At 43.6% G+C, this 27,298-nt stretch overlaps 1 protein-coding gene across 1 annotated transcript; it reads left to right on the forward strand.

Moving 5' to 3' along the window:
* Positions 1-1,006: 1,006 nt before the first annotated feature.
* On the forward strand, positions 1,007-26,791 carry LOC310953656 (sprouty-related, EVH1 domain-containing protein 2-like). The gene is made up of 6 exons (XM_083922755.1): positions 1,007-1,505; positions 14,612-14,804; positions 14,903-15,071; positions 15,224-15,288; positions 22,245-22,403; positions 22,552-26,791. Exons 1-6 carry the CDS (start codon positions 1,480-1,482, stop codon positions 23,350-23,352), a joined length of 1,413 nt encoding a protein of 470 aa, XP_083778881.1. The 5' UTR covers positions 1,007-1,479; the 3' UTR covers positions 23,353-26,791.
* Positions 26,792-27,298: the final 507 nt, after the last annotated feature.

Genomic DNA, 27,298 nt, shown 5'->3' on the forward strand with positions numbered 1-27,298 from the left:
GTTATCTATCTATCTATCTATCTATCTATCTATCTATCTATCTACTTGTTATAATGATTATATTCAAGAAAAAATGGTTTAATTTGCTAATCATAAAATAAAAAAGTTCTGGTGCCACTGAAAAAAAAACAACTGCAGTATAATGATCATAAAAACATTTTGCTATAGAGGCCTTTTATTGCTATTTGATCCAATCACTTGCTCCAAACATGTAGGATGTAGGGAACACCAGCTGAGGGCGCTACTCAACCACAGTATTAAAGTAACATGTGTTGATTTTCTCTTTTTCCTTTTGCCCGGGCATGAACCTGAAAACAATGCTGGCAACTGTTAAGGGCAGGAACACAAATCCGGCAGCACTCAACGAAAAACAAAAGTGGCTAATCATCCAACTTCCCCGTACTTTAGGGAGATCAATAGGTGTTTAAAAGCTCAATCTGCAGCCCGGGTCACTCCACAAAGGCGATGCGAGATTACGCACAGCTGCTGTGGATTACCTGAGAGGCTCTCGCTGATATGGTGGCAAAAAGTTAACAAGATCAACTATAAGATCCCTTTAATCTTTTTTTTGTTTCATCACACTTTTTGGGGGGGTTATTCAACCAAAAATGATCAGGTGATACTATTTTACCAGCAAAATGGTCCAAATAACCCAACTGACAAGCATTATATGACTGTGTAGTTACACCTATTTTTTTATTCCCTATGGAATATCTTTAATATCACAATAGGAACCTGAGAATAAGATTTCCATTTGGGAACAAAGGTGACATGTCCGGATTTGAAATGAAGGATCCGGAGAAGGGGGAGGGGGTTGGTAATTTATCAAGGGCCCCTACGGCTTGCAGCCATCGTGGGCCCTCCACCAAAATGTAGACCGACGTCACCGCTTCCGCCCTGCAACCCCCCTCCCTCCCCAACCTCCTCCTCCTCCTCTCCCTCCTCCCTCCCCCGGCGTCGTTGGAGCTACTCGGGCCGCCTGCAATCCAACATGGAGTAGAGAGAGATGGGGCTCTAGCGGGGCCACCCCTCGGTAACAACAGCGACGACGCGCTTTTTACGCACAACTGGAACCGGAGTCGTCGGTGAAAACATGCGCTTTAGGACTTAAAAAACGGAGTGTGTGCCCTGCGTGTCCGTGTGTTTGGGGAAGGGGGGACGGGGAACGAAGAGAAGAGAAGAGCTGGATTCGGCTACTAAATTGTCTGTGTAGGCTCTGCGTTACCTACCGAGGGCGATGGGGTGTTAAAGTTATAGGAAAAGGGGGCATTCGCGATCCAGAAGAAACGGTGTCGCTCCAGGGGGAGGAAAGAGAGGAAAAAAGGAGACGGGAGGCACAGCCGGAGAGCCGACACTCGCACAAAGGCGCAGGGGGGATTTATGCGGAATTGGAGACAGGATCGGAGGAGCCGCGGTGAAAGAATGACGAGCGAAAAGTATGCAACCGCCGCGGTACATTACCTGAGGTGAAACGAGAAAATGATAGAAGAAACACACCCAAACGAGTAAGTACTTCGACTCACACATTTCTCTATCCCTCTCTCTTTTCTGGCTTCTCCAAGTTGGAGATGATTAGAGGCAACTTGGCGGAATGTGCAGCCCCTAAAACTCCACTTACGGAGCTGCCTTTTAACGCGCGTTTTGCGCTTATTGTATTCTGTTCACTCGACGGGATTTGGTGCTCGATGCTGCTGCGAAATAACGCATTGACAGTGGTGTAGAAGAGGGGTTTTTAAGGGCCCCCACCTCGATGTAGACTAGTCTCGAGAAGGCGAGAGAGAGAAAGAGGAGTAGGAGGGAGGAGGAGGGGAATAAGCGTGGGTGGATCGGAAACATTTTCTGAAAGGAGCCGAGACGAGAGAGCAGGCCCTGTTGCAGCGTAACTTAGAAACTCAAACACGCCCCGAAGTTACACCTTTTATAAACACACAAACAGCGGCGAGCTCACGCACCTCCCGTTTGTGTGTTGTTCAGTGAGAAAACCCGAGAGAAAGGAAAAGCCCGATGGCGTTTGCAGAGGCGATTTGGCCCCGTCGTTATTTGCCCACATCTGTGTGTTTGCTTCCAACCGAAGGGGGAAGTCTCACAGGATATGAGATATCCGATATGCCTCATCCGCCATCTCTTTCTCAATCGCCCTCATTTGCATAGCCTGCCGCGCTCCATTCATAAAAATAAAAAAAAACACCGATTGTAAGCGACGACTTGCACCGAAAAAATACGTGTGTGTCCTCTTTGGAAAGGCTGGCGTCTGTGCGGCGGACGGACCCGGGGATCGCGCTGGTGCTTCTTGCGAAACGAGGCTAATATAGAGCCGTGCACCGTGCAGCAGGCCCACAGCCACGGAGCCGTCTGAACGGCGCACGTACAGGCCCGTGTGCAAGCGCTTCAAGCTTAAAATGAGCTCTACCGAGACAGTAATTGCATCTTAATCTGAATTAAACACCATTTAATGCTGATAGGTGGCTTTGATGTTATTGTTAAAGCAAACACGAATAGACCAGCCTGTTTAAACCCCGGTAGGTTACAGTGGTGTTTGCAGTTCCAGTGTGCAGACGAGCCAAAGTCTCTGTAAGGCTCAAATGAAAATGTGCAGCAGAGCCAACCTTTTGGGCTATTGGCTATTTTTTTCTCCACACCTCCATTATCCTGTATCGACAGCCCTCTGTCTCTGTCAGACGACACGGGGCTGTGCTCGGTAGGAATGCCTGCCTTGCAGATCTCTGTCGGCGGGGAGAGAAGGGCGAAGGGCACCGTAGGGGATGTTTGCGCTGCTGTAGCGTGACGCCGGTCTCATTCATAAAAGCCCTCTAACCTTCAGCGCGTCCCCATTCATGCCTGATGGCAGAGCTCTGTCTCTCTGTCCCCCTGGACCGACAGGGACGAGATAAAAGGGCCGAAACCGAGCCTCAGACAGTATGTGTAGGCACAAACCGACACTAACGTGAGCTGCAGGGGTCTGCAACAGGGGACCCTCAGAGCCAAACTGTTTCATCATCTTTGCAAGTTTTTTTGTTTTTTTTACAAATAAGGTCCGGTCAGGAAATAAGACACACCTTTTATGGCCTTTTGCGTCATAACAAAAGGTGCACTAAAGTAGTCTTTCCTCTGATATTAAAGTCTGTTTCACAGGTCAGATATTTCACAACGTTGTTGAGTTGTGTGTCTGCAGTGGACCTAATGCACATTTGAAGGCCACACCTGCTCAATAAACAAATCAGATTTGATGTGTCAGTTTTGGTATCAGCAGGCAATGTGATTACAGGCGCACACACACACACACACACACACACACACACACACACACACACACACACAGTATATATATATATATTGTTTGTGAGAGCCTTTCAATGACTAAATGCCCTGAACTAAACTATAACCTCAGCCCTCATGTCCTCAATTTGGAGGATGTGCCTGTTTGTCCCGTCCTTTTGAGGACATTTATTACCTTTTATAGAGTACAAGATCTCTGTTGCACACACACACACTCTCTCTCTCTCTCTCGCACACACGCACCCTGTAGAGTCACAACACCAGCAGAGGATGTATTGATCTGGTGTGTACTGCTGCAGGGTCAGCATGTGCACAGTCAGTATTGGACAGGAGAGGTCCGCTGACATTCAGCTAAGGTCAACGTAGCGACGAAATATAATCCATCCCTGAACAAAAAGCACTCTGGCAAACACAGCCGGCAACGCGGAGTTAGCAGGTCTGCGTGTTCCTGCTGCAGGACCGTTCTGTTCCTCACGTCTTTTTTTCTTCTACGTTAGCAGCATTTGTTATTCAGACTGTTAAAAAACTTGATGGCAAAATTCTGGGACAATGCATAATTAGCAGAATAACTTGTAATACATTATCGATACTGTAGAAGCAGATAGAACATTTTCTAACACCAATTATGTAACAGATGCACATTTTGTTCTAGATATATGCTTTTCCTGTTGTACCTCCTGTGTCTCCTCAATTGGTGGTTTCCTACATTTCCCACAATACAACAGCAAGTCCGAGGTCCTGGATGTGTTGCATTCATTTCTTAGTTGACCATATATGTTGAATGGATAGCAATCTGGGCAAAAGAGTGTTTTATACTTTATACAACATGTGTTGGAGCTGCATTGCATTCTGGTCTATTGAGGCTGCTAGTAGTGTAAAAAATAGTCGGACTGCCTCTTCTGCAGTGATCCTCAGGGACTCAGTTTGACGTGTTAGACTGCTTTATACTTTCTATTGTCTCCATTTGTGTATTTTATGTTTACAGTATTTGTGTATATACTGTAAAAATAGTTCATAGATGTAACTATTCATTAGAAAGTTGGGTAATGAGACTTTAGCAGTCACACTCTCTTTTATGTTATATTTTAGGCCAAATCACGTAATCCCAGATCACATAATGACAATCTGCATGAATAAGGAATACATGACGTGCAAGCTACAGCCCTTATTATCTTAATAACAGAGACAGTCTATAAGAGTCAGGGATGGTAATCAAGAACCGGTTCCAGTTGAGAACAGGTAACATACTGGAACATGAAACTGAACCTTACGCCTCTGAGCTTATCAATAACTTTTATCGATGCTGGCATGTTTTACTGGCAGCTGTGCATTGCAAAAACAATGCCGTCAAACGTATCTCTCTACACTGCACGGAACTTGCAAGTTAGCAAACTGCAACAAGGAGTCATGGCGGAGAAGATGAAATGGTCCGAAACGCGACGTTGTGATCACATGAGCGCCACACAGGCCGGCTACGCAAATATTTTTCCTTAACAAACCTGTTCAAATAATATCTAATTTCATCCACACTGTTTTCAGACTCAGATAATGAAACCGCTACAGTAAAAACAGTAGCTCAAATCAAGCATTCTGATTGGTTCATAGCCACAGTTGAATAACCACATGCAACTACGACGTCTAATTCTTTTGCACAATGCAGTATCACTCCGCGGTTAACAAAAAGTACCAATGCCGCCAGATGGGGAACTCAAGCCATCATCTATAACCACGTCAAAGCAACCAGACCTAAGTCATATGACCTCGCAAAACACATGAGTCGCTGGTGTACCGCTGCCTCGTTCAGTTAGTTAGTTTGTAGGTTTTGTTATGTGACTTTGGAGATTGCTAGCTTCTACTGTAGGCTACGATAGCAGCCGCCTCAGAATGTGCAGGGGGCCTATTTTGCTTCGAGCCGAACGTCGTACCTCAGCTGTGATATAATCACGACATACCACGGCCTGTTGTGAGCTATTGCTTACATATACACGTCCATATGCTGATATAAACATCCACAGATGATAAGCCTGTCATGATGTAAGCAAGATAAACCCCACACACAAAGCAAAGTTCTTACAAATATGTGAGATGTATAATATTGTTGTTAAGTATGTTGTTTGTTCAGCGGGAGTTTGAAACAAAAACAATTCCCCCCCTGGGATTATTAAAGTATTTCTGATTCTGAAATGTGTATACATACTCTCTGTCCACAAATTAACTTCTGTTGCATTTTTTCCTCTCTCTCTCTCTCTGTACTCCCCCTCCACACACACACACACACACACACACACACACACACACACACACACACACACACACACACACACACCATCATGTGGAACAGATCCTTGTTCACAGTGTTTCCTGTGTTTTACAGAGCAGCTCATCACTGGTTGCTATCCGGAGCCTTTATATAATGGCTCGGGCTGTTTATATCTGGGGACCAAACAATGGACCCGGATTGTTTGCCTGTTTTTTTTTTATTTTTTGTATTTTTTTTTACTAATCTCAGCTCATCAGCTGACTGGATGGCCAAGATTGCAATAGCTTGAGTTTTCATTCACTTGACTTCTGTGTGTTTTCCCCCTTGTCACACCAAGTAACAACAACCACCCAAGCTTATTGAAGCCTTTTCAGCTCCCCAGTAAACGAACTCTTCACTTCTGTCACTTCTTTGGTAACCAGTTCAGGTTTAATTTGACATCTTGGTCCTGGAGGATTGACTAAAATCAGTACAGACAGTACAGTTGCGTGCACACACCGTATGTGCTTAATGTCTGAACAAATACTGCACTGTATGTGCTGTGCTCTGTTCTGTTTCATTTTGGATCCGTCTTAAAATAGACGAACCTCTCAGGAAAATAGCTTTCATCTTTTATTTTGTCACATTTTGAAGTTCATCTGCTTGTGTTTTGTGTCTGATGACTTGGCTGTTTGCTGCCGTGTCGAGCTAAAGAATGTATCCCCGCTACACACGTCTCACTTCTGAGTTTATGTTCAGTCACCACATACGCAGCGTCAGATCTTCGGTGATTTAACCTATGCTAAACGCCGTGTGACCCACTTTCAGACAGCACTCTCATTTTTAGTTTTAATGCAGAGATTCACCGCTGTGTTGCTCGGAAACTGGATGTTTTTCATGGTAACTGTTCCTACGACACATAATAGAGAAAGACGGCAGGCTATTTAAAAACGAACCACAAATAGCATCACAGGAAACGCTGCAGCCTATCGTGTGTAGTGGTAAATATACCAACATATTTAGTCTAGGGAAGCCCTAAGAGAACAGACTTCCTAGTGTTCATTATGCAAATCGTTTTCAGTTGGTTTGGTGCCCTGGAGCTGGACCACGGGCCGTCCAATTACAAGATAAACCACTGACGTCTGACAGTTTATGTAAATGAAAACTACCTGATCAAACACACAGAGGTCGACTTTGACGGATGTCGATCACAGATCAAAGGAGCATTAGAAAGCCCTTCGTCACTTACATTTGACCCAAAGCTGTAAGCCTAACACAGTATAAGAGGATATGAGTCATTATGGAGGGTTTGTTTGGCTTTTCAGTAACTTGTAAGAGGTTAAGCTTATTTTCAGGACCGGTTCCACCTCCATAGCCTTCAGCAGCGCCTCCAGGATGATCTTGGAATATGTTAATGCTGCAACAGAATTTTGCCCCTGAATTACAACATTGATGTTTTTCAGACCAAACATATCGCAATATCCAAATGTCTCTGCCATAGGCCATTGAAGCCGCTCAGATAATGCTTTGAAGTTTCACAATGACTCGATTCAGTGCGATTTTGATGCTTTGCCTTTTCTTCCATTTTGACTTTTTCAAAGCAAATATCAAGTTCATGAAGTCGACCTGGAAACAAACGAACTGTGACGCCATTTTTAATCCATTTTACAAATGATGACATGAATTGACTTTGTTTTTTGCTCCCAAAGAGATTTATAACAATGTTTAAGTCTGAACTTGCGTTTATGATTTAGGTGTGGAGGTTATCACAAACACACACACACTTACACACACACACACACACACACACACACACACACACACACACACACACACACACACACACACACACACCACACACACACCAGTGTTGTGCTGCAGACCGACACGGGAGCGTTCCATATAACTGCTGCGGATTGACTGGAAGCTGATCAAACTTCCCCTCAGGAGCCTCCAGGGTCAATAGCTGTGAATGAACTCTCTTCACCCCACCTCTCTCTCTCTCTCTCTCTCTCTCTCTCTCTCTCTCTCTCTCTCTCTCTCTCTCTCTCTCTCTCTCTCTCTCTCTCTCTCTCTCTCTCTCTCTCTCTCTCTCTCTCTCTCTCTCTCTCTCTCCAGTGCGTGAGTGTCAGTCCATGCTGTGAAACACTGTCGAGTGCATCAAAAGAACAAACCAATAATGCAATAATCCTGATTATGGAGCTCCTTTCAGCCACTTCCGTGTGTGTGTGTGCATGTGTGTGTGTGTGGCTGAGGTGCGGCCAGTCATTCCTTATCAGAGGAAGTGTAGCCGCCCTTATCACACATGGCTGGGCTGCCCTCACTGGCCCTTTTATCTGTCACACATGAGCTGGATTCCGGTCGTGATAACCAGGCCCCCCTCCCCCCAGGCCCTCTTTACTGTTTTATTGCAATATTGTCACACACAGACCACGTCAGGTATTTGCAGGCTCCACCTCGCTAAGTAGCACTCCTCTAATCACACATACGCTCTAAAAAAATGTATTTGTTCCAGCTCTAATTTCGTGGTGTTTTGAATGTGGCTGGCAAAAAAATTCGACAAATGCAACCTTAGAGTTCATTGACGATGCTCTAATGTGGCTTGGCAGGAAATCAACAGGTGTGCACTCCAGCCACAGCTCATTTCCTCCATTATGATACAGACTTGTTTGCAAGGTGTGGACTAAGGCATAGAACTGTGTATAGAGTGGATGTGCTGCAATAACTATGTGAAACAAACGCAGTCACCAAGGAAACCTCTGTTACAACTTATAGAAACGTTTGCACCTCATTTACAGAGCACAGAGACACGAGCCATTGGCTAATTTATGCTAATGCAGCAGATGGAAGTATAACTCCACTGAAGCATAGAAGCTAGCATCCACTCTCTTAAATTCTGGCTAGCTTTTGCGTTCATTTTCAGATTAACAAGACTTTGAGCGATGAACCCACAAGTGGATTATCACCTGTATTCATCCGCAGATGGCAGTGTTTTTCCGTTTGTGATGAGCTGGTGAAAATAGTAAAAGCAGAGCCAAGTAGCCTTCGAAAGGAGTCCAAATGCAAGCTTATGTTCCTCTGTGTCTGCTGGACTCGTAAATAGCCAAAACATTCACCGTATCGTCTTTATGAGATGGTAATATATCAGTTTTGTTTTTGCGCCTTGTTTACGCTGCCCCCAAGTGGCCAAAAACATCAGTTGCATGCATGATGCATAAGTATTAGCTTTGAGTTGTACCGCAGGTTAACAAGCATCATCCATTACCCCCTGAAAACAAGTGGCTGTGAACATGGAAGAAGGGAACAAGAGCTGAAATGATTAGTCCGCCATCAGAAAACTATTAAACTATTGTTAGAATCAATTAGTTTTAGTAGTAGTACAATAGTTCATAAGTAGTTTTTCATGCAGAAATGCTAGAAAATGATCTCCTATGTTGAGATTAGCTGCTTTTCCCTTTTTTATATCATATTAAGAATAAACTTTTTGGGTTTTGGACAACACAAGACAAGACTTTGAGAATCTGGGGTTGACATTTTTGATTTTTTTCCGACATTTTGAAATCGAGAAAAACAGTTGTTAATGAAATGATTCGTCACATGCAGCCTCATAGGTAACACCTACCTATTTAACTTCTGTGGCTGCAGTGTGTTTGCATATCAGGTTATTGTATTTGGTGCTGTGAGTGATCGTCCAAATGATCACTTCACTGTAACGCAAACTTTATTGAATGGCGCCTACGCTAGCTGGAGGAGCGTGAGTCAGGTTGGGAGGAAGTCAGCCAGCAGTAAATCAGAAACATGCACAGTGAGCACAGCCAGGCAACAGTGTAACAGCTAGTGTAGTGCCTGATTTTGTCTGAAGAAACCAGGCGCGCCCTGCACCTTTGACCTGATGGCAACAGCTTGTATTAAATTAGAAGAGGATGTGATGCATGAATTGCCTGCTCTTTCCTTATCAGTGAGGCTTTGAGTTCCCCCTCTATCTTCCTTCCCAACTGAGTCATCGCTCAGCTTCTGACGCAACACTTAACATCCTCATCCCACCTCAAAGAGCCTTTCGAAAGGGCTTGCACCTTTTTAAACACGCGATGACTGTCAATCACCTGGAGTACACATGGTCAAATGCTCGGTGCCTGTAATGTCTGGGGAAAAGAGTGCATAAAGTTTCAGACAGATGATTATAAATAGTGCTTCAACCACCTTTTCTTAAGGTGAACGTCAGTCCTTTTTTCAGCGTTTGCACCTCGTGCCTCATTCGTGCGGACAGAATTAGATTCACAGTTCCCAAATGTGTTTGTGTGAGTGTATTTGTGCCAGAATGTGTGGTCACTCCCAAGTGTATTAAAGTAGCGTGTTGCTGCTGGTTGCGGCTGTCTGTGTGTTCCAACCACAGATTACAGGCCTGTCTGCAGACGGGGCTCTAAACGCGGGTCACAAGACAGCCCAAAATGTGACAAGTTCATCTCAGAGAGCTGATAGCCGGTGTCGTGTGTCTTAAAGCACATGTGCTTATATAGCACAGAATTTGGTGTTATTTCTGTATGTGGGTGGACGGGATGTGAATGGTGTCGTACATGAGTCACGTTAAAGCCGCTGTGGTGCTTTGATATAAATGCAGCAGTGTGGATTTTCACACTAAACCGTTTTCAGTGTCGGGGCTCTGGAGGCAGAAAACCTGCAAGCTCTGACTTCCTACAGGAATACGACGTCCGTTAAGTGGTTTCTCTTTACAATAATCGTTGTTAGCTAACACCAACATCATCCAAACACAATATATATACACAGCAGATTATATATAGAGATGATGACATGACAAAGCTGATGGCACACATTAATTTTAATGACTGCACCATGATTAAAAACGCATAAATGCCAGTGATTAATATGGGAATTTCTTACCAAATGTATAAAAAATTTCCATTCCACGGGTTGAAAATGGTTCAACACACGACCTACTGTTTAAATCAGCCCTATCCACGCAAGGCTTTAAAGAATATTTGTTAACCTACATTATGCGTACAAGGTATTACACTGCCAACCACTTTTAGAAATGAACCGAGAAAATAAAGAATAAATAAAAATAAAGCTAAATACACATAATGTTCAGTATCAGTCCAATGCTGATTTAAATAAAGAATAAATAAATAGCTATATGCCAACCTTTTTAAATAATTTTCTGCATTAAATGTTTTGTAATATCGTAAAACATTAATGCTGAAGAAGATATGTTTGTGACAGGCCAGTGTTGTCTGATAGTATCGGCTACCTGATGCACCGCTCTGCTCTTATTAGTTATTATAAGTAATAACCGAAGCATCGCTGGCCTTTCATATTTACTATAGCTGATGTCTGCTTAGATCGTTACCTTTTAAGATCTTTAAATAATGGAATTATAAATAGATCAGTGACGTCTCTATTATGAATTTCCATTATTTCCTTTTGTTGCCATTAAAGTTTCCCACGTGGCGAAAGAGAAGCGACTGTTTTCCTCCGCCCATTGTGGTTTTGGCACGTCAGGTGACACCTGCTTACAAACAGGGAGATGGTTATGTCTTCAGTGCTCTAACACAACAACCCTTTTAATGTCTGAATGGAATTTAAAGTCTCATTTGATGATTCACAAGAAGTGTGTGTGTGTGTACAGTGTGTGTGCACTTGTGTGTGTGTGTGTGTGTTTACATAAAAGTACAAACCTTGTGGGAGAATCTGAAGGTGTGTTTGTGTGCTGTCAACCAGTCAAGTCTGTCATTCAGTCGGTTTTATGAATGTGTGTGGGCGGGAGCTGGTGAACCAGTTTTGCCGTGCGTGTGTGTGTGTGTGTGTGTTTGTGTGTGTGTGTGTGTGTTTGTGTGAAATCCCTGGGACTGTCTGTAGGCTAATTATATAACAACACCTCTCTCATTCACTCCCACTCTGCCTCTCTTTCTCCGTCCCTCTCTCTTTCTATGTTTCTCTTTCTCTCTTCATCCCTCACAACGAACACACACACACACACACACACACACACACACACACACACACACACACACACACACACACACACGCACGGTGCAGCATCAATGGAATACACAGAGGTACATCCTGTTATTGTCAGATCATTCATGTGGATTCCGGCCGTGCTCATTGTGTCCCTGTGAGGGTGGTGGCTGTCATGCTAATGCTTGAGAATGTCTTGTATTTTATCATTGAACCTCCATTGTATCGTGACACGTTGTCGTCACTGCCGACTCTATTGACTGGAGTTTTTGTCATGTATTGTTTTGTACCGCTGTAAAGACTATAAACTGTAGCTGTTAGTTAGTATGGCGTTTGTCTGATCTATCCACTGGTTTCTGGCGTGTGTACACAAACTAACTGGTGTGTAGCTGATCACTCTGTCTGACCGACAGCCCGAAGACATTTAAAACGATATTAAACAGAGAAAAGAGATCCTCACATTTGTCATTGTCTTTGAAGAAGTCTGTTCATTTGCAAAATCTCTCAAATTAACGACAAATATAATAGTGCGGCAGGAATGCGCCCCACAACCCGACATTTCTGGTTCCCATCTCGAAGTCCGTAGGTTTTTGAGGAGATGCCTGAAATAAGGTCTGTGGTAAACGCCGGAGACTTTCACGCTTTGTTGTACGACATGGGTAAATACCACTCGTGAATTGTGAAGCTTGTATAGGTCATATATTTTCTATGTTATGGCGCTACAACCTTTAGCTGAACCTGCACATTTCAAAAGGGCGGTTGCGTGAAAAATCAGCCAGACGCTAGTCTGCAGTGTAGTCTGTTTGTAGCTTTAAAATTAGCGTAGCACATTTTTTACTTCTGCCGATTGCATTTACTCTGCAAAAAGCATAAAGGTGGTGTCCATTTGTGAGGATTGTCTTGGTGAACAACATGTAAGTATCCTAAACTTTTGTTTGCCACAGAGCTTATTTTCTGCAATAATCCCAAACCCAGTGGAAGTAGGGTCGGACGTCCTCGCTGCAGCACCCTATAGCAACTTAAAGTGTTTATTGCCAGACTTGAAAACAACTGGAGAGACACCTACTGTAGCGGGAAACACAGAAGCGGATTTGAGTATTTCGTCTGTGGACAGATTTAGTCACCGCCTTAGCACCCGAACCATGAAAGATGCGCGTTTGATGATCACAGGCAAATGTTGAGCCGAGGTGGAAACAAACACCTAATTTATTAAATAAATAATAAATTAGGTTTCAGCTTTCAAAGGTCATATACCTTTGCTGTGTGAAATAAAAATCCTGCCCCCTTGTGGCTGTCAATGTTTTATTTCACAAAAGAACTGGTCATAAATTGATTTTCTGGTGGTCAAGTATTTAATTTATTGATTGATCACCATTTTTTAAAGTTCTCTTCTCTGTGAAGTTTTGAGAACCACCCAAGGAAATACATGGACGTGTGTTTCCGTGTGTGTGTTTGTGTGTTTGTGCGGCCTTTTTCCGGCGCGACACTTCCCACCTCAGCACAGCGAGCACCGGGCAAAGTCGTGACTCGAGAGACGCCCTCAAACATTCTGCCACTGTGTGAATCCAGCTCTATAATCAACACGCTTCTCAGACCCGTGCCAGAGAAGCGGAGACAAGTTTGAGTTCACAGGACGGTATTTGGTGGCGTGGAGGCCAGGATGAAATGTTCGTTGCCTGCGGAAGAATCTTAGTCGCCTAAAGAGTTCTTACAATGCACCTTAAATATTTGTTCCGAGGCTTAAATACACATTTTTTTATTACCTTCCCAACTGGTAGCTTCACTGAGTGTTTGAAGTCAAAGCTGCATTTGCCTATTCAGTAGAGTTCACCCAAAGGTGCAGCTGAAGGTTCTGTTAGATTAATACCAGTTACATGCAAAATATTCATTATTATATAAATCTATAGTTGTTTTCTTGGACTTTGCTGTGGAAGGAAATGGTTGTTTATCTGCACATTATCTCATACAGTTCAAACAAAATCAACAAAAGAATCTGACGATGACTTTGTTTTATTTATAGTAACTTAGCTGCTCATTATGCAACACTTGGATTTTCCTTTTTGTGCTGAGGTTGTTATAAGAGCTGGACGATATGGTTCAAATCTTCTGTGCATGTTTTCTTCGCTCCTGGGTGAATTTAATACGTAACAAACTCCTTTTATTAAGAACTTTAGTGAAGGATATTCAATTCAACGACTGTGCAACTATACAAAACATTTTAACCTAACAACAAGAATAAAGTGAAAAAGAAGAATAAGTGTCAGGATGTTAGTGTGTTAGTACAGGTAGAATAAGTGTGTTAGTGTGTTAGTACAGGTTAGAATCCAGTCACAGAGTTAGATACGAAGAACAGCAGAGAGGAAAGTGTCTAGATGTTAGTACAAGTTAAACACACACAGTCACAGTTAGATACGGAGAACATCGTCGGCGTGAGATGTAGAAAGACATGCGTGTATCAGATGTAAGCAGACAAGTGAACGGGTAAACTCCAAATATTTAACATCATCATTTATGAGAAATTCAAGTTAGTACGCGGTTGTTATTACAAATGTAGATGACGTAACCGTGTATTACAATATCTTGATTTATGAGTTCATCTTCTTAATGCTTAAAGCTGATGTTTACTCATGCACCGCTCACAATCCTCTTGAAGATCATAGCAGATAATAGGAAGTTGACGCAAATATTTTCACTTCCTGTAAATGAGTCACAGCATCTAACGTGGTAAAAACAAATGTTCTGGAAATTCAGCGGGGGCCTTTTAGATATCATGCATATGAAATCTAACCTGACGTCGTGATGACAGAGCTGTTTTTTTCCTGTCTTTATTTAAAGGTTTTTTCTTCTAAAATAAAATACCTGAAAGAGCTGAAATGTTTTATTAGCTTGCATTTCTATTCAGTGTTGTAGCGTCCCACTTTACCGCTTTAGAGGTATTTTCTGACCCCAAAGATATGAAGGTCTTTCCAAAAGTACTCCATTTACTAAATGGAGAGAGACTATTGCTGTTCCTCATCCCCACAACTGTTTTGTTCTCTATATAATGAGCATATAAAAAGAGTTTTGAGTTTTGTTTACCTTCTACAATAACCCCCAACCTATGCCTTCCTCTCTCTGCAGTGACAGCTACATCGTGCGTGTGAAAGCGGTGGTGATGACGCGGGACGACTCGAGCGGCGGCTGGCTGGCCCAGGACGGGGGAGCTCTGAGCAAGGTCGGGGTCTGCCGCCTTCTGCCGCCAGAGCTGGCGCCCGTGCCGGCCTCCAGCAGCTCCCAGTACCTCATCCGTGGTGAGCGGCTGCGGGACAAACGGGTAAATACGCACACACACAGGCATCAACAAAAGCACATCAAAGTTCATTTAAATACGTAAAATAGGGAGAATTTATACGGAAATGTTCTTTAAAACAGGTGATCATGGACTGTCCGCTGAGGAAGGACCTTGTGTACACCATAGCAACACCCACGTTTCACCATTGGAAGGTGGAGGACAGGAAGTGCGGCCTGTCCTTCCAGAGTCCAGCTGACGCCAGAGCGTTCGACAGAGGGGTACGGAAAGCCATCGAGGACTTGGCCGAGGGTACGGAGACCGACTTTATGAGTTTGAAACTCAACTGAGGTTTATTTCACCTCCTGTTCTCTGTCAGTGGATGAGCTTCAGGGTTACCCTTACAAATACATCATCCATTCACTGTTGGACCGTTGATGTAAAGGATGTTTGCTTCTCTGCAGGCTCCACAACCTCCTCTACAGCACTCCAGAATGAGGGCGAGCTGGGGGACGACGACGTCTTCACGGTAAGCGTATTTCCTGCGAGTTAGAATTATGGGTCGAAAAAGGGTGCTTGCTCTCTTTACTATCTACTATAGCTGCAGAAAATCCTCATCTATGTGATATCACGTGACTAAATAAGGTTGTTTTAAGTCTGAAGAAAATGCACTTTGATATAAACCATCAAAATTAAACTGACAAACTTTTATCGTGGAGTTCTGGGAAGCTGTTTATTGACAACAAACGCCCTTTCATTGAAGAGGAAGGGCTGCACTATTACACACTGGCTTCATTTACATGCACACTAATATTACAGTGCTATAATTACATTATAAATTCAATTTGTCAGGGGTCATATAAACAGTATATTCTATCTGGATCTCCTGAATAAGGCCTTTTTTCTGAGCATTTCCCAATGTGGGAAATGCGAATATTACTCAAGTGTTCGAAGCATTATTTGGACATGTAAACAACACGTTCAGAATATGCGTCTCAATTGGGGGTTTTACCGCATTTTGCAACACTTTACGTGCCTGACTACGGCTAACGGTCAGCTCTGTGCATTGCCATGGTTGTAGCACAGAAAACCCACTAACAAACAGTTTGCAGGGCTGCGGAAGAGATGCATGTCTGAAAGAATAGCCCACGTTTGTGGTCGGAAGGAAAAAACACACCTTCTTTTAAGACTTGAATATCAACTGGTAAATGGATAAGTCCAAATATTACAACAGCAACTTTGAATGACAGTCTTGGCCAGAGAAGCATTATGTTTTTGGGTTGTCCATCTCATTCTTGAGAGCGCGATATCTCAGGAGCGTCTTCACATTGGGCACAATTTCCATTTGAGCTCAAGGATGAACTGATTCTATGTAATAACTCAGGAACAGAAGTGGAGACATTTGGTCGGATACTGAATTGATGACACTCATTCTGAAACTGTGCTGAATGTTTAGATCTTCTGTGCATGCAAGCGTGCGTGCGTGTGTGTGTGTGTGTGTGGCGTCCACATTTTGCCAAAAATACACTTAAATTCCTTCGAATCTTCACTTCATACATCATTTGAGTCTGGACAGTTTAGATGTAAACTACAACCGTAAGGCGGTACTTCTGGTACAAGAAGGTGGTTGAAGGATGAGAAAGAGGCTGTGTTCGCAGGGTCAAAAAAGGTCCTTCTGTCAGTGGAAAACTTTTAAAAATTTGCATGTAAAAGGGAGTGGGAGAATTAGTGGGATTTTCATTAGCCGTGTATACAGCTTAGTAGGAATGTTGTCTTTTTCAGAATAAGGGCAAAACCCGGGATATTTTGTGCATGTAAACAATATCAACTACTCAGCCAGAACCCCCAGAGGGGTCTTCTGCATCCAAAAACATATCAAGACTTTGTTTTAGAAAGTATTTCAACTCCCTCAGGGCCCCCTCCCCGTCACATATACCTGCCACAGCACATGAAGTGTGTGTGCTGTTTGTGTGTCAGGGCCTCTCTACCTTAAGTTAGCATGAAGGACCCCCCTCTCCCCCGCTCTGTAACCCGACACCAGGAGCAGCAGGAAGGGTCACAAGGTCACTTCCTGTATCCCACCACCTCGCTCTCTCCTGACGACCCCTCCTCCCTTCACCCACCCTCTCTCAGTTGGAAAAAAAAGAGAGAGCCGCCACTAAAACTAGCAGCTAGCAGCTGTTTCCCAGCTTAGTGCAGGGCTGGTGATTTACGAGAGGAAGTGCCTCGTGGTTCATCTTTGACTCGAGCTGTCTGTAAGGGCCAAGACTAATAGGTGCTCTGCTGGGAGTGTACAGCCACCACAGAGACGCATACAAACACACGAGGAGGGGTGGAGGTGGAGGTGGCGGTGGATGAGGGAGGGTACAGCGCTGTCAAGAGGGTGGAGCAATTCCTGAAATGGATCGTTGGGGTTTCCAGGAAAGTCGAAGCTTTCAGTGCAACAAAGCAGCCGAATTCACCCAAATTAGTCCCAGTTAAAGCTCATAACTGAACGAGTAGTGAGACAGTCTCCATATTTCAGTGTTAAAGTTCGTCCAAACTACCGAGTTCAATGCAAAGCTAAGTTTTCAAGCATAAGGATGGCTGTTAGGTGTTTGAGCTCTGATGGACCTCAAACACCAAGGTACTTGAACACATCACAAAGATTGCAGCTAATTGCCATCAGATCCTAATTCGCCTGCATGAGAGTAATGACCAGCCTGTAGTCTGTATTTGTAATCCCAAACAAAAAAAACAGTGGAACAGCAAAAACAAAAGTATAATTTATGGCGGCTGTGGATCAGAGGTAGAGTGGGTCATCCTCCAATCGAGAGATCGGCAGTTCGATCTGGTCTCTGGTCAGCATGTCAAAGAGTCCTTGGGCAAGACACTGAACCCCGAATTGCTCCCCGTGCTGCGCATGGGTGTGTGGATGTGGTGTTAATGGTTAGATTAGATTGTATGTAGATGTCCACTGCCATCATAGTGAATGGGTGAATGTGACAAATGGTGTGAACATTAGAAAGGCGCTAAATAAGTAAGTCCATTTACCATTTGTTTTCTCTAAAGTGAGCACTGTTAATTTCTTCTTTGCACTGGTGTAGTCAGCCTTCAGGAGACGGAAAATAATGTGATCGTAAGCACAGAGCATTGAGTAGCATTTTGAGAGTTTCACTTCCGTTTTGTGCGGACGCTAAAAAGTGTATAGAGCATGTTCAACTTGAACAAACCTTCCTCTTGTCTGGGGTTCTTACGGGTGCTGGAGATCCTTGAAATACTTTAAAGGTTGCAAAAGTGCTTGGTTATGTAGGATGTCAACTTACAAACAGGTGACACATTTTGAAACATGAAGCTGTGTTGGTTGTTTATAGCTCAATTTGCATTTGCACAAATTTGCATCTGATTTAATGTGAAGAAGTGCAATAATGAGTATACTGTATATACGGTTTGTACTACCGCAAGGGGCTGGAAAAGCATGAACATGCTCCTGGAAATACTTGAAAAAAGTGTCTCGATTCAACACTAACGAGATGATAGGATACACTGATGGGTTCGGTGCTGCTTGTGTTCCTCTCAGCCTGTGTTAATGACCTTTCCTAAAGTTAGCGGTGGCGGCAGAGTGAGCGAGGCGGGCAGTCGTGGACAGGGGGAAATGCTGCAGCAGATTTACAGCCTTTAGAGGGAGGGGAGCTAGGATGGACATACTTCCCTAAATTATTCCTCGTTCACCAAACCTAAACTTAACCCAACCCTTCCTCCGTCGCCTCCCTTCAGCACTCTTGCCGTCTCCGCGCTCTGTCTCTATTTTGGCTCATTCACAACAGGGGGAGTGAGAGCTATTGAAGCCATTCTGGGCTCGTCCCAGGAGAGCGAGACGGGCCCGTTGAAGGATGAATCCTCCCGAGCTTTGAGTCGGGACATGTTTTGTGTCAGAAAATAACTTGAAATGTCCTCTGTCCAGCCTTGGGGCCAGAATATACAGAGAGAGGATGTCCAGAAATATAAACTCTCCCCCTCAACTCCTCTCCGTCTCTCTGTCCTCGTGTGCAGTTTGAGCTCGCAGCAGAAAGTCTGGTCTGTGTTTTGAATTAGCTGCAGCCGTGGAGGCCAGAGTCTGACTGGTTTTAACCCCCCCTCTCCGGTAATGTCTTCTCCGGGGGGGGCGGAGGCAGCATGTTATGTTATTTTTGGCCGGCTGCTCTGAGGGCTTTGTAAGAAAGCTGGGGGAAATTCTCAGCATGGCGGTATCCATGTGGGGAGCAGGATATAATAGGTGATAGCTTCAGCAGACAGACGGACAGACAACTCAGATCTGGGTCATATAATTTGGAGCGTTTGTTTTAGGCTTCATGTAGCGCCAGATTTTGACACATGGGTGTCAGTTTCATAAGGGTTAAGAAAAAGTTTGGTAATGTGGGCGATGAACCATGTTTGGTTGAAGGTTGGAGAAGTTTTGTGAAGAGAAAAAACACTCAAATTACTTAAAAATGATTTGAAAATGTAAAAATTCAGAGCTTCATCGCTGAAGGATGCAACCATTTTCAGGACATTGTTTCATTAGTTTACTTTCACTATTCATCACGTTCACTATGCATATTTAGAGATAGCAATGTTGGTCTCAAAATCTTCACTTATCCAGTAAAATATCTCAGAATCTCCAAAATCAGTCATGGTCCCCAGATGACCATTTTCATTGATGAATCTGTTGATTATTTTCTCGATTAATCGATTAGATGTTTGGTTTATCAGTGTTTCCCAAAGTCCAAGATAATGTCCTCTTATATGTCTGTCAAAGAGGAGGAAAGAAACCAGAAAATATTCATATTTAAGAACCTATAATTGGATAATTTTGACCCTTTTTTCTTAATACATTACTCAAATCAATTAAAAGTTCATTAAAACAGTTGCAGATTGAATAGTCGGCCACTTATCAAGTAATCGATGCATCTTTGCAGCTCTGTGATGAATCCTAATGACTTTCATGATCCCCTGACTTTTCCCGTAGAGCCACCGCGAGGTTGACATTTGTGGTTGCACGCGTTAATGTCCAACAATCCCCAGCAATCCAACTTTTCATGTAGTACCAACCACCAAATGTCGATACATTGGTTTATGTCCAAATACCTGCAAAACTAATGGTGTTCCCGTCAGCTTCAGCTGTTTAGTGCTATTCAGCAGCTATGTCAGCATGCTAACAGGCTCAACTAGGATGGTGAAAATGTTAAACACGTTAGCAATGCCACTGTAAGCGTGTTGCCATGCTACTGTTAGCTTTTAGCTCAAATCACTGAGCCTCACTGAGCTGCTAGCATGGCCGTGGACTCTTGTTTCATCATACGCATACTGTACATTGCGAGCAGTGTCAGTGTTTTGCTCAAGGACACTTCAACATGTGTTCGGGAGGACGTGAGTTTGAAACACCAGACTGCTTTTACCAGCTGAGCTGCAGCCAGCCCTCTCTGTGGCACTGTGAAGATTTAAATAGCTGGAACAAACTTCTCATTAGTTGTGTTGCTTGTCAGGTGGGGGTTGTTTTTCTTTGTAGAATAAAATCACATCAGGGAAAATAATCTCATAGCTGCAGTGAAGAGCTAGCAGGTGACCATGTAAAATTGAGCCAGTCTTTCATTGGTGGATGGAGCTTGTTGACCGTTGGTCCATGTTTCCGTGGCTCTGTTGACTCCTGGTGATTAGAAACCTGGTGCTCAAAGCAACATCAGACACGTTTATTCTTCTTTGGACAATATTTCTTCAACTCGATCATTCTGATTATCTCCCAACTTTATTGGGTTGTACGGTGAATTCCAGCTTCATTCAGATTTTCAAACCCTGAATTGAGATATAGCTGGCGTTATGACTCTTCCGTTCAACAAGCCTTCAGTCCTTTAAGGTATATCCGCCATAGACCACGGATGTCTTAAGAGAACTGGATACAGCGTTCTACGAAAGCGGAGAGACGTCTTTTGCGCCATTTAAGTCGATGAGGAAAAAGTATTTTTGGGCCCAGTGATATCATGTGACAGAACCAGTAGTTGCAATTCCACCATTTGACCATTTTATGTTATACTGGCTGCAAAGCCAAGCACACTTCCTGTTGGTTTCTGTCCCTCCCTGAGTTAACATCCAACACCTAATGTTCCCCCCACATGTGGCAAAACATGCTCATAAATATAATATAATTATTAAATATCATAATAGAATTATTCCAACCAGGGAGTAACGATCAGATTAGGCGTTTACATCATTCTAAGCTGCTATATTTTCCTATTAAACCGACTATCAAAGGTTTTCTCCACCTCTCCCAACCCAACTGGACATCAATTTCTCCCGATTGATGTGTTTACATTTGCCTGTTTTATTCTGATTATTAGTGGAATATTTAGGTCCATGTAAACACAGCTAATGAGTTAATAAAGACTCAAATAACTTCCAAAAGATGGAGTCATTTCTTCTTCTCACACAAAAAAAACACCTGCACCCTTGGCATTGGATCAGGCACAACTTGAATATCTGGCCCATAGACGCACACACACATAACCAGGATGACATGATGAGACAGGAGTCCTCACAACATACTTATCAGACGCCCCACAGAGGCTGACCCCCAGTCTGCCCGTCTGAAATCTGCCTGTCTGAGCGCTACACGGCAGCGAGTGTCTGGCCAAGGTTTGAGTTGGAGTGGAGCCCTGACAGCCTTTAGCGGAAAGGGGACAGGATACTGTTCACACAAATACACACACGCACACACGTACACGCGCACAGACTGATGGAAAAGAGAGAAGGGAAGGTGGAATGTGTAGAAAGTGAGATTGAGGAAAGGAGGACAGGTTGTTGGGGGTGAAGACGAGGTGGAGAAGACTCGGGGTAGAGGCCAAAAAGAGGTGTTTTGCAGAATGCTGTCTTCCTAATATTAACTTATCTTTATATCAAGCATGGAAGATCTTTCTCTAACCTATCAAACAATATTGTCTGTATTAAAATGAATTTAAGGTGAGGTTACCATTTACTTGAAAGGTTGTTTTTGTGTCCAAACAAACATGCAAATTAATGATTAGCATTAAATATTTTAGGGTTTCAGATTCTTGGTCTTGGTTTCAGTAAGTTAAACTTAATGCAGTGTAAAACATCAGTCCTGCAATGAATCATAGACCTTAATGCAGGTTATACTGTCACATTTATGTTAAATTTTCTAATGTTATGTCCACCTCATTTATATAATGAGGGTAGACATGTGCCCTAATTTAATTTGGTTTGATTACCATGATGTTTTCTTAGCGACTGTTGCAGATGTTTTATGGCAGATGTTGTTTATGAACTTTTAATACACACACACACTTAAAAAAAAAGGCTCACGCTTCCTGTTTTCCCAATCAGAGCTGCACTAAGGCTTCCTGTTTTTGTTTGTCCAATCATGGCGTCGCCTCGCACTGTCTTCACTTGTTTGGCGCATCCAACCAGAGTGCAGATTTTCAGACGGCATCCTGTGTTTGTTTGTCCCCTCAGAACGCCACAGACAGCTCATCCAACTCCTCCCAGAAACTGGAGAGCTCTCTGCAGCCGCTCGAGTCCTCGCCCCTTCCTCAGAGACACAAGTGCATGCTGGGACTTCGCCTTGACCTCCACGACCCCTACAGGCTCTCAGACCACTACTTCATGGACCAGGTGAGGCAAAGAATGTCTAACAGCGGTGCCAAGAGAGAAAAAAAGATGTTTAATAGTCATGATTAAGATGTTGTTGTTGTTTACTGCTCTCCTGTGCAGGTTGGTTACTGCCAGCAGTGTTTAAGTTTGATTCTGTCTTTCCTTTCAGCCGTTGTCGCGGCTTCCTCGTCACGTCACCTTCCAGGAGGACGAGGAAATCGTCCGCATCAACCCTCGGGAGCGCAGCTGGGAGCGAAGCTTGGAGCGCACCACCGAGCGTCACTATGGGCGCCAATCGGATCGCCCCTGGCTCACGGGCTACGAGGACTACCGCCACGCTACAGTGCGTGACAAGTTCATCCAAATGGAAGACTCTGAGTCCTACGTCCACTTTGCCAAGACAGAGGCGCAGAAGCACGACTACACCTATCCTCTGGCACCGTCCCTCTCGCCCTCGGACTCTGACCCCGCTCTCGGACCCTTGGTCAATAAGGGCCCCGGCGGCTCGTATCGCCAGGGCTTCTCTGTGGTCTCCGCCCAGCCACGTTCCTCCTTCCTCCCGAGCTCCTCGCCCTCCAGTAATTGCGGGAAGGGGCGCAAGGAGGAAGGGTTGGAGCGCGCTCAGTGCGAGCACTGTGGCGAGGCCTTTTACATCTCCCACAACCGGAGAGGCCGGTGCCATGATGCGCCGGACCCTGTGCGGGCGTGCATCCGGAGGGTCAGCTGCATGTGGCTGGCAGACACCATGCTCTACCACTGCATGTCTGACCCGGAGGGGGACTACTCGGACCCCTGCTCCTGTGACAGGGGAGAAAGCGGCGGGGGAGGTCGACTCGGCTCACGCTGGTTAGCTCTGCTCGGCTTGTCTCTGGTGGCGCCCTGCCTCTGCCTCTACCCGCCTCTGAACGCTTGCCACCGGACAGGGCTCAGGTGCGGCTGCTGCGGAGGCCGACACAAGGCCCTGAGCTGAACTTGGCGAGGAAAACAACGAAAAACCTAAACCCAACACAAGCACAGGGAAAGGGAAGGCCGGGGAAATACAGAGGGGACAAGTGGTCAGGGCTTACTCACTCTCTTGCCTTGGTTTCTCTGGGATTCTCTACAAATTCCAGACACTGAAATAAGCCAAAAAAAAAAACAGTTGGTGCATTTTCTGAACGGCCTGGGAAGATAAGCTCCCCCTTACGGCAGACAGTTCTCTCAGCTCTCCACGTGGCCATTTCATGCTCTGTTTCTGGTGAGAGAGCACTCTTTTTTCAGGGGGCCTTTTTTTATAGCTGACCTATATGTCATGTATCACATATGCAGGTACTTTATACTTTGTACACTGACTCGGCGTCAAAGAACTTGAATTGTTTCTTTGTTCTATTTCTTTTCTCTCCTTTTGATGTACGCGTGGCCATTTTGTTTATATTCTATTCCAATATTAGGCTCGCTAAGCTCGACTCCAACTACAAGAGAAATCAGACACTACACCTCTTTGCGTGCATGCGTGAGTGTGTGAGTGTGTGTGTGTGTGTGTGTATGGGTGTATGTGTGTGTCGTATATGTGCATGCTTACAATGTGCGCCGAGGCCTTTCGTTGTCTGTACTGCAGCCTATAGTAAAAGCTCATGTATATAGTTTACATAGCTCTTCACCATCGACATCTTCTCCGTTCACTGAAACAAAGGTGGTACTCACCTTAATCTTCTAATATCCCAAAGATTTGTGTTTTTTAAATTCATTTTCTCACTGAATTGATCCGCCAGCAAAGTGGTGCTGGGTTGTGATTCACTCACTGAACGAGACAAGTCATGCTACGATACTCTAGCATCCTTTCACGTTATTTCAAACAGTGCCTAAACTATCCGCCGAACCAGGACCCCATCCAGTCTCATAACTCCAGTTTTTCTCTGCTCATTTTACTCATCGTACGCTCAATAGAGGTGTGAGATCTTAAAGGCTGTGATTTCCTCGTACGTCAAGGATTAAAAAATCAAATCAGAGTTAAACTCGGTGCCAGTTATGCCTTAAAATGTGGCGTCTGGCTCCAAACGTCACCCTCTAAAGATGTCTGCTATAAAGAAATGCGTGAGCACGGTTACGGCTCCAAGCAATCAGCCTCACCACGTACCTTTTTTTTTTTTTTTTTAACTTTGTTTTAACTATTTTTGTAATGAAAATGAACTCTTAAAAAAGTTCTCATCAAGTGTCTAAACTGAGGTCTCTCCAGTTTGCTTGCGGTGTACAATCAGCTCCCCTCTTTAAGCCCCGTCCTCCAGCCGAGCCCTCCAGTCACATGTGACAACAGCAAAGTCCTGACTCATTGTGATCTGAATGCTTCAACAAACTAATTTAAGTTAAGAACTAACAAAATGTATGTTTCAAAAAAATCTATATAGGTATTAAAATTACCTAACTTGTTAAAATAAGTATAAAAACTTTTATTTTTTGTTGCGAAAAACGTACAGATCACGATAAAAGAGAAGCTCTGCACACTTAAATCTGTGCAAACTTAAATTCATTTGTGAGCTTGTGTGCTCTTTCTGCAAACATAAAACATACAAAACACTTATGAATGGGCTTTCACATGTAATGTGCCAATACAGCAATCTCTTATTTTCACTTTCTTAAGTTGTAAAATTACTGTCGGACACTTTAGGAAGTATGTGTCTTTGCTTTCTTATCAAGAGTTGGATGAGAAGATCGATACCACTGTCATGTCTGTGAGCCGGGAGGTGGTTAGCTTAGCTTAGCTTAGCTTAGCTTAGCTTAGCACAAACACTGGAAACAGGTAAATCTATGCTGCATTTCCAAATCGCGTACCTTTCACTTTTAGTACATACTACAGCTCCCCTTAACGAAGTAAGTATGTGCAAGCAGTACGCACACAATATGGACGTCCTACTCATCAAATTGCATCATTGGACATCCTGGTATTTTTTAGCATACTACTACTACTATTGGTATAATCATTTTAATCCGGCATACTAAATAAATCTGTTTAGACGTAACAGAATCCACCAACCTGCACATCTAAATTGTGCATGAAGTGTAAAAACGGGTTCTGTAATTTACAGTTACTCTGTGCTCGGCGCAGTAACTCCCCTGGTTCAAAAAGAGATACAAATGAGACATGACATCTTATAAGTGACCCGTTCTTCATGCTAAGCTAATATAATTATCTCTTGTCTGCTTGGGTCTTATCAAACCCTCAGTAAAAAAAAAAAAAAAGAAGAAGCAAAGAGCAAATGTTTTAAAAAAAATCCTTTTAAGGGCAAAATATTGAGAGACAACTTGCTGAAACCACGGTTACATGTGACTGGCGGGCGCTATCCTTCTGTCCTACAGCAATTTCCAATCCTCCTCCATGCCAGATTTGGCACATCATCATCATCATCATCATCATCATGCCCGAAAGAGTAACGTGAGATGCTTAACAACAGCTCAAAGAAACAGTTAAAGAAGTGTTTATTTAGTGCGTGTGTGTGTGTGTGTGTGCAGGGAAAACGTGCCCGTGTCACCTGCAGCACGACACTTAACTTGACAACTGCTCGGGTGCTTTAATGCTTCATCTTAGGCCGGTTAGATGGTGGTTGCTCGAGGATGTGACCGGGCCGGGAACAGAATAAGCTTTTAAGAATTAAAAAAATAAACAAATAAAAAAGAAGCAGGACAAACAGTAGGGTCCCTTTGGAAAAGGACAGGAATCCCCAAAACAGCTGAAATGCTGGAAACAAACATCCACCTCTGATTGTTTTGCCAAGGAAATGTCACTTACTGTAGTTGAAATACAGAATGCCTGAGGATGTCCTCTTCCCTTCCCTGGTTGTCTGTTTCATACATCCTGTCCTGTGTACCAGTACGTATGTCCTTGGGCGTGCGTGTTTATCCAACATCCCTTTCCCCTCTCCTGCTCCTTGATCCAAAGCTACTGGGATCAGCTGAGTATGCCATCACATACTAACACCTTTCGATGATGTGATGAATCAGGGACGGGACCGATCAGATTGGAAAGAGGGTGTGTATACATGTGTGTTTGTGTATGTATGTGTGTGTGTGTGAGTGTTTTAATCTTTTCTCTCCGTCTCGTCCGGTGTTTGAGTGTGTTCTCTCATGTCAGAGCCATTTACAAGTGCCTGAACGCATCCTCTTTATCTCCTCGTGTATTTAAATTGAAACATTAAAAGACAAAACTCCCTGTAATGAATTAGACCCATTTTTTTACGCTTAGTATTTTTACCTCTGTAAAAAAAAGAGCAAAAATTATATTATATATATCAAGTGTATGTTGTACATTTTTATTTCTATTTTGTTTTTTTTAAATAACTGTTTCTAACATGTACGATGGATGTAGCTCTTGCTTTCGAGAAGGAACAGGAAGTACTTTGTAGATACCGAAGGGTGGCCAGGTCTGTGAGAAAACTAAAGTGAAATGTGTGTCTTACCTTCCGCCTCCAATAAAATGAGAGAAAACAGTGAAATCACACACGAGTCTGCTGCTTAATTTTGCTCTTGGATTGAAGGTACTTCCCCATAAATGTCTACTGTAACAGACCGCAGCGTTTCTGCTGCATGCATTATCCTCTACGACCATGTTCCTCTTATTTTAGGAATATTTTCTAACAGTGCATCAAATCAGCTCATTAAAGGAACAAAATGTGTCAACGGTTTCCTGTAAATGGACTCTAACAAAATAAAAACGTAAGGAATCGCATAAAATAAAATTACAAGATAAATTGTGGCAAAACTAAAAACAAGAATGACGCTGAAAACACAATAAGCAGCAGTAAAGTGCAGCTCGCTGTAATAATGAAATGTTTCTGCAGCCGGGACGCGTGTATACGTGTGTCAGCTCATCATGTCACAGGAGTCTGTTACTGACCGGCTGCACCGATGTTAACTGTCCGCACTTTGCCACAGTTTGGTGTGTT

The sequence above is a fragment of the Echiichthys vipera genome (assembly GCF_963691815.1).
Source record: "Echiichthys vipera genome assembly, chromosome: 11".
Taxonomy (NCBI): Eukaryota; Metazoa; Chordata; class Actinopteri; order Perciformes; family Trachinidae; genus Echiichthys; species Echiichthys vipera.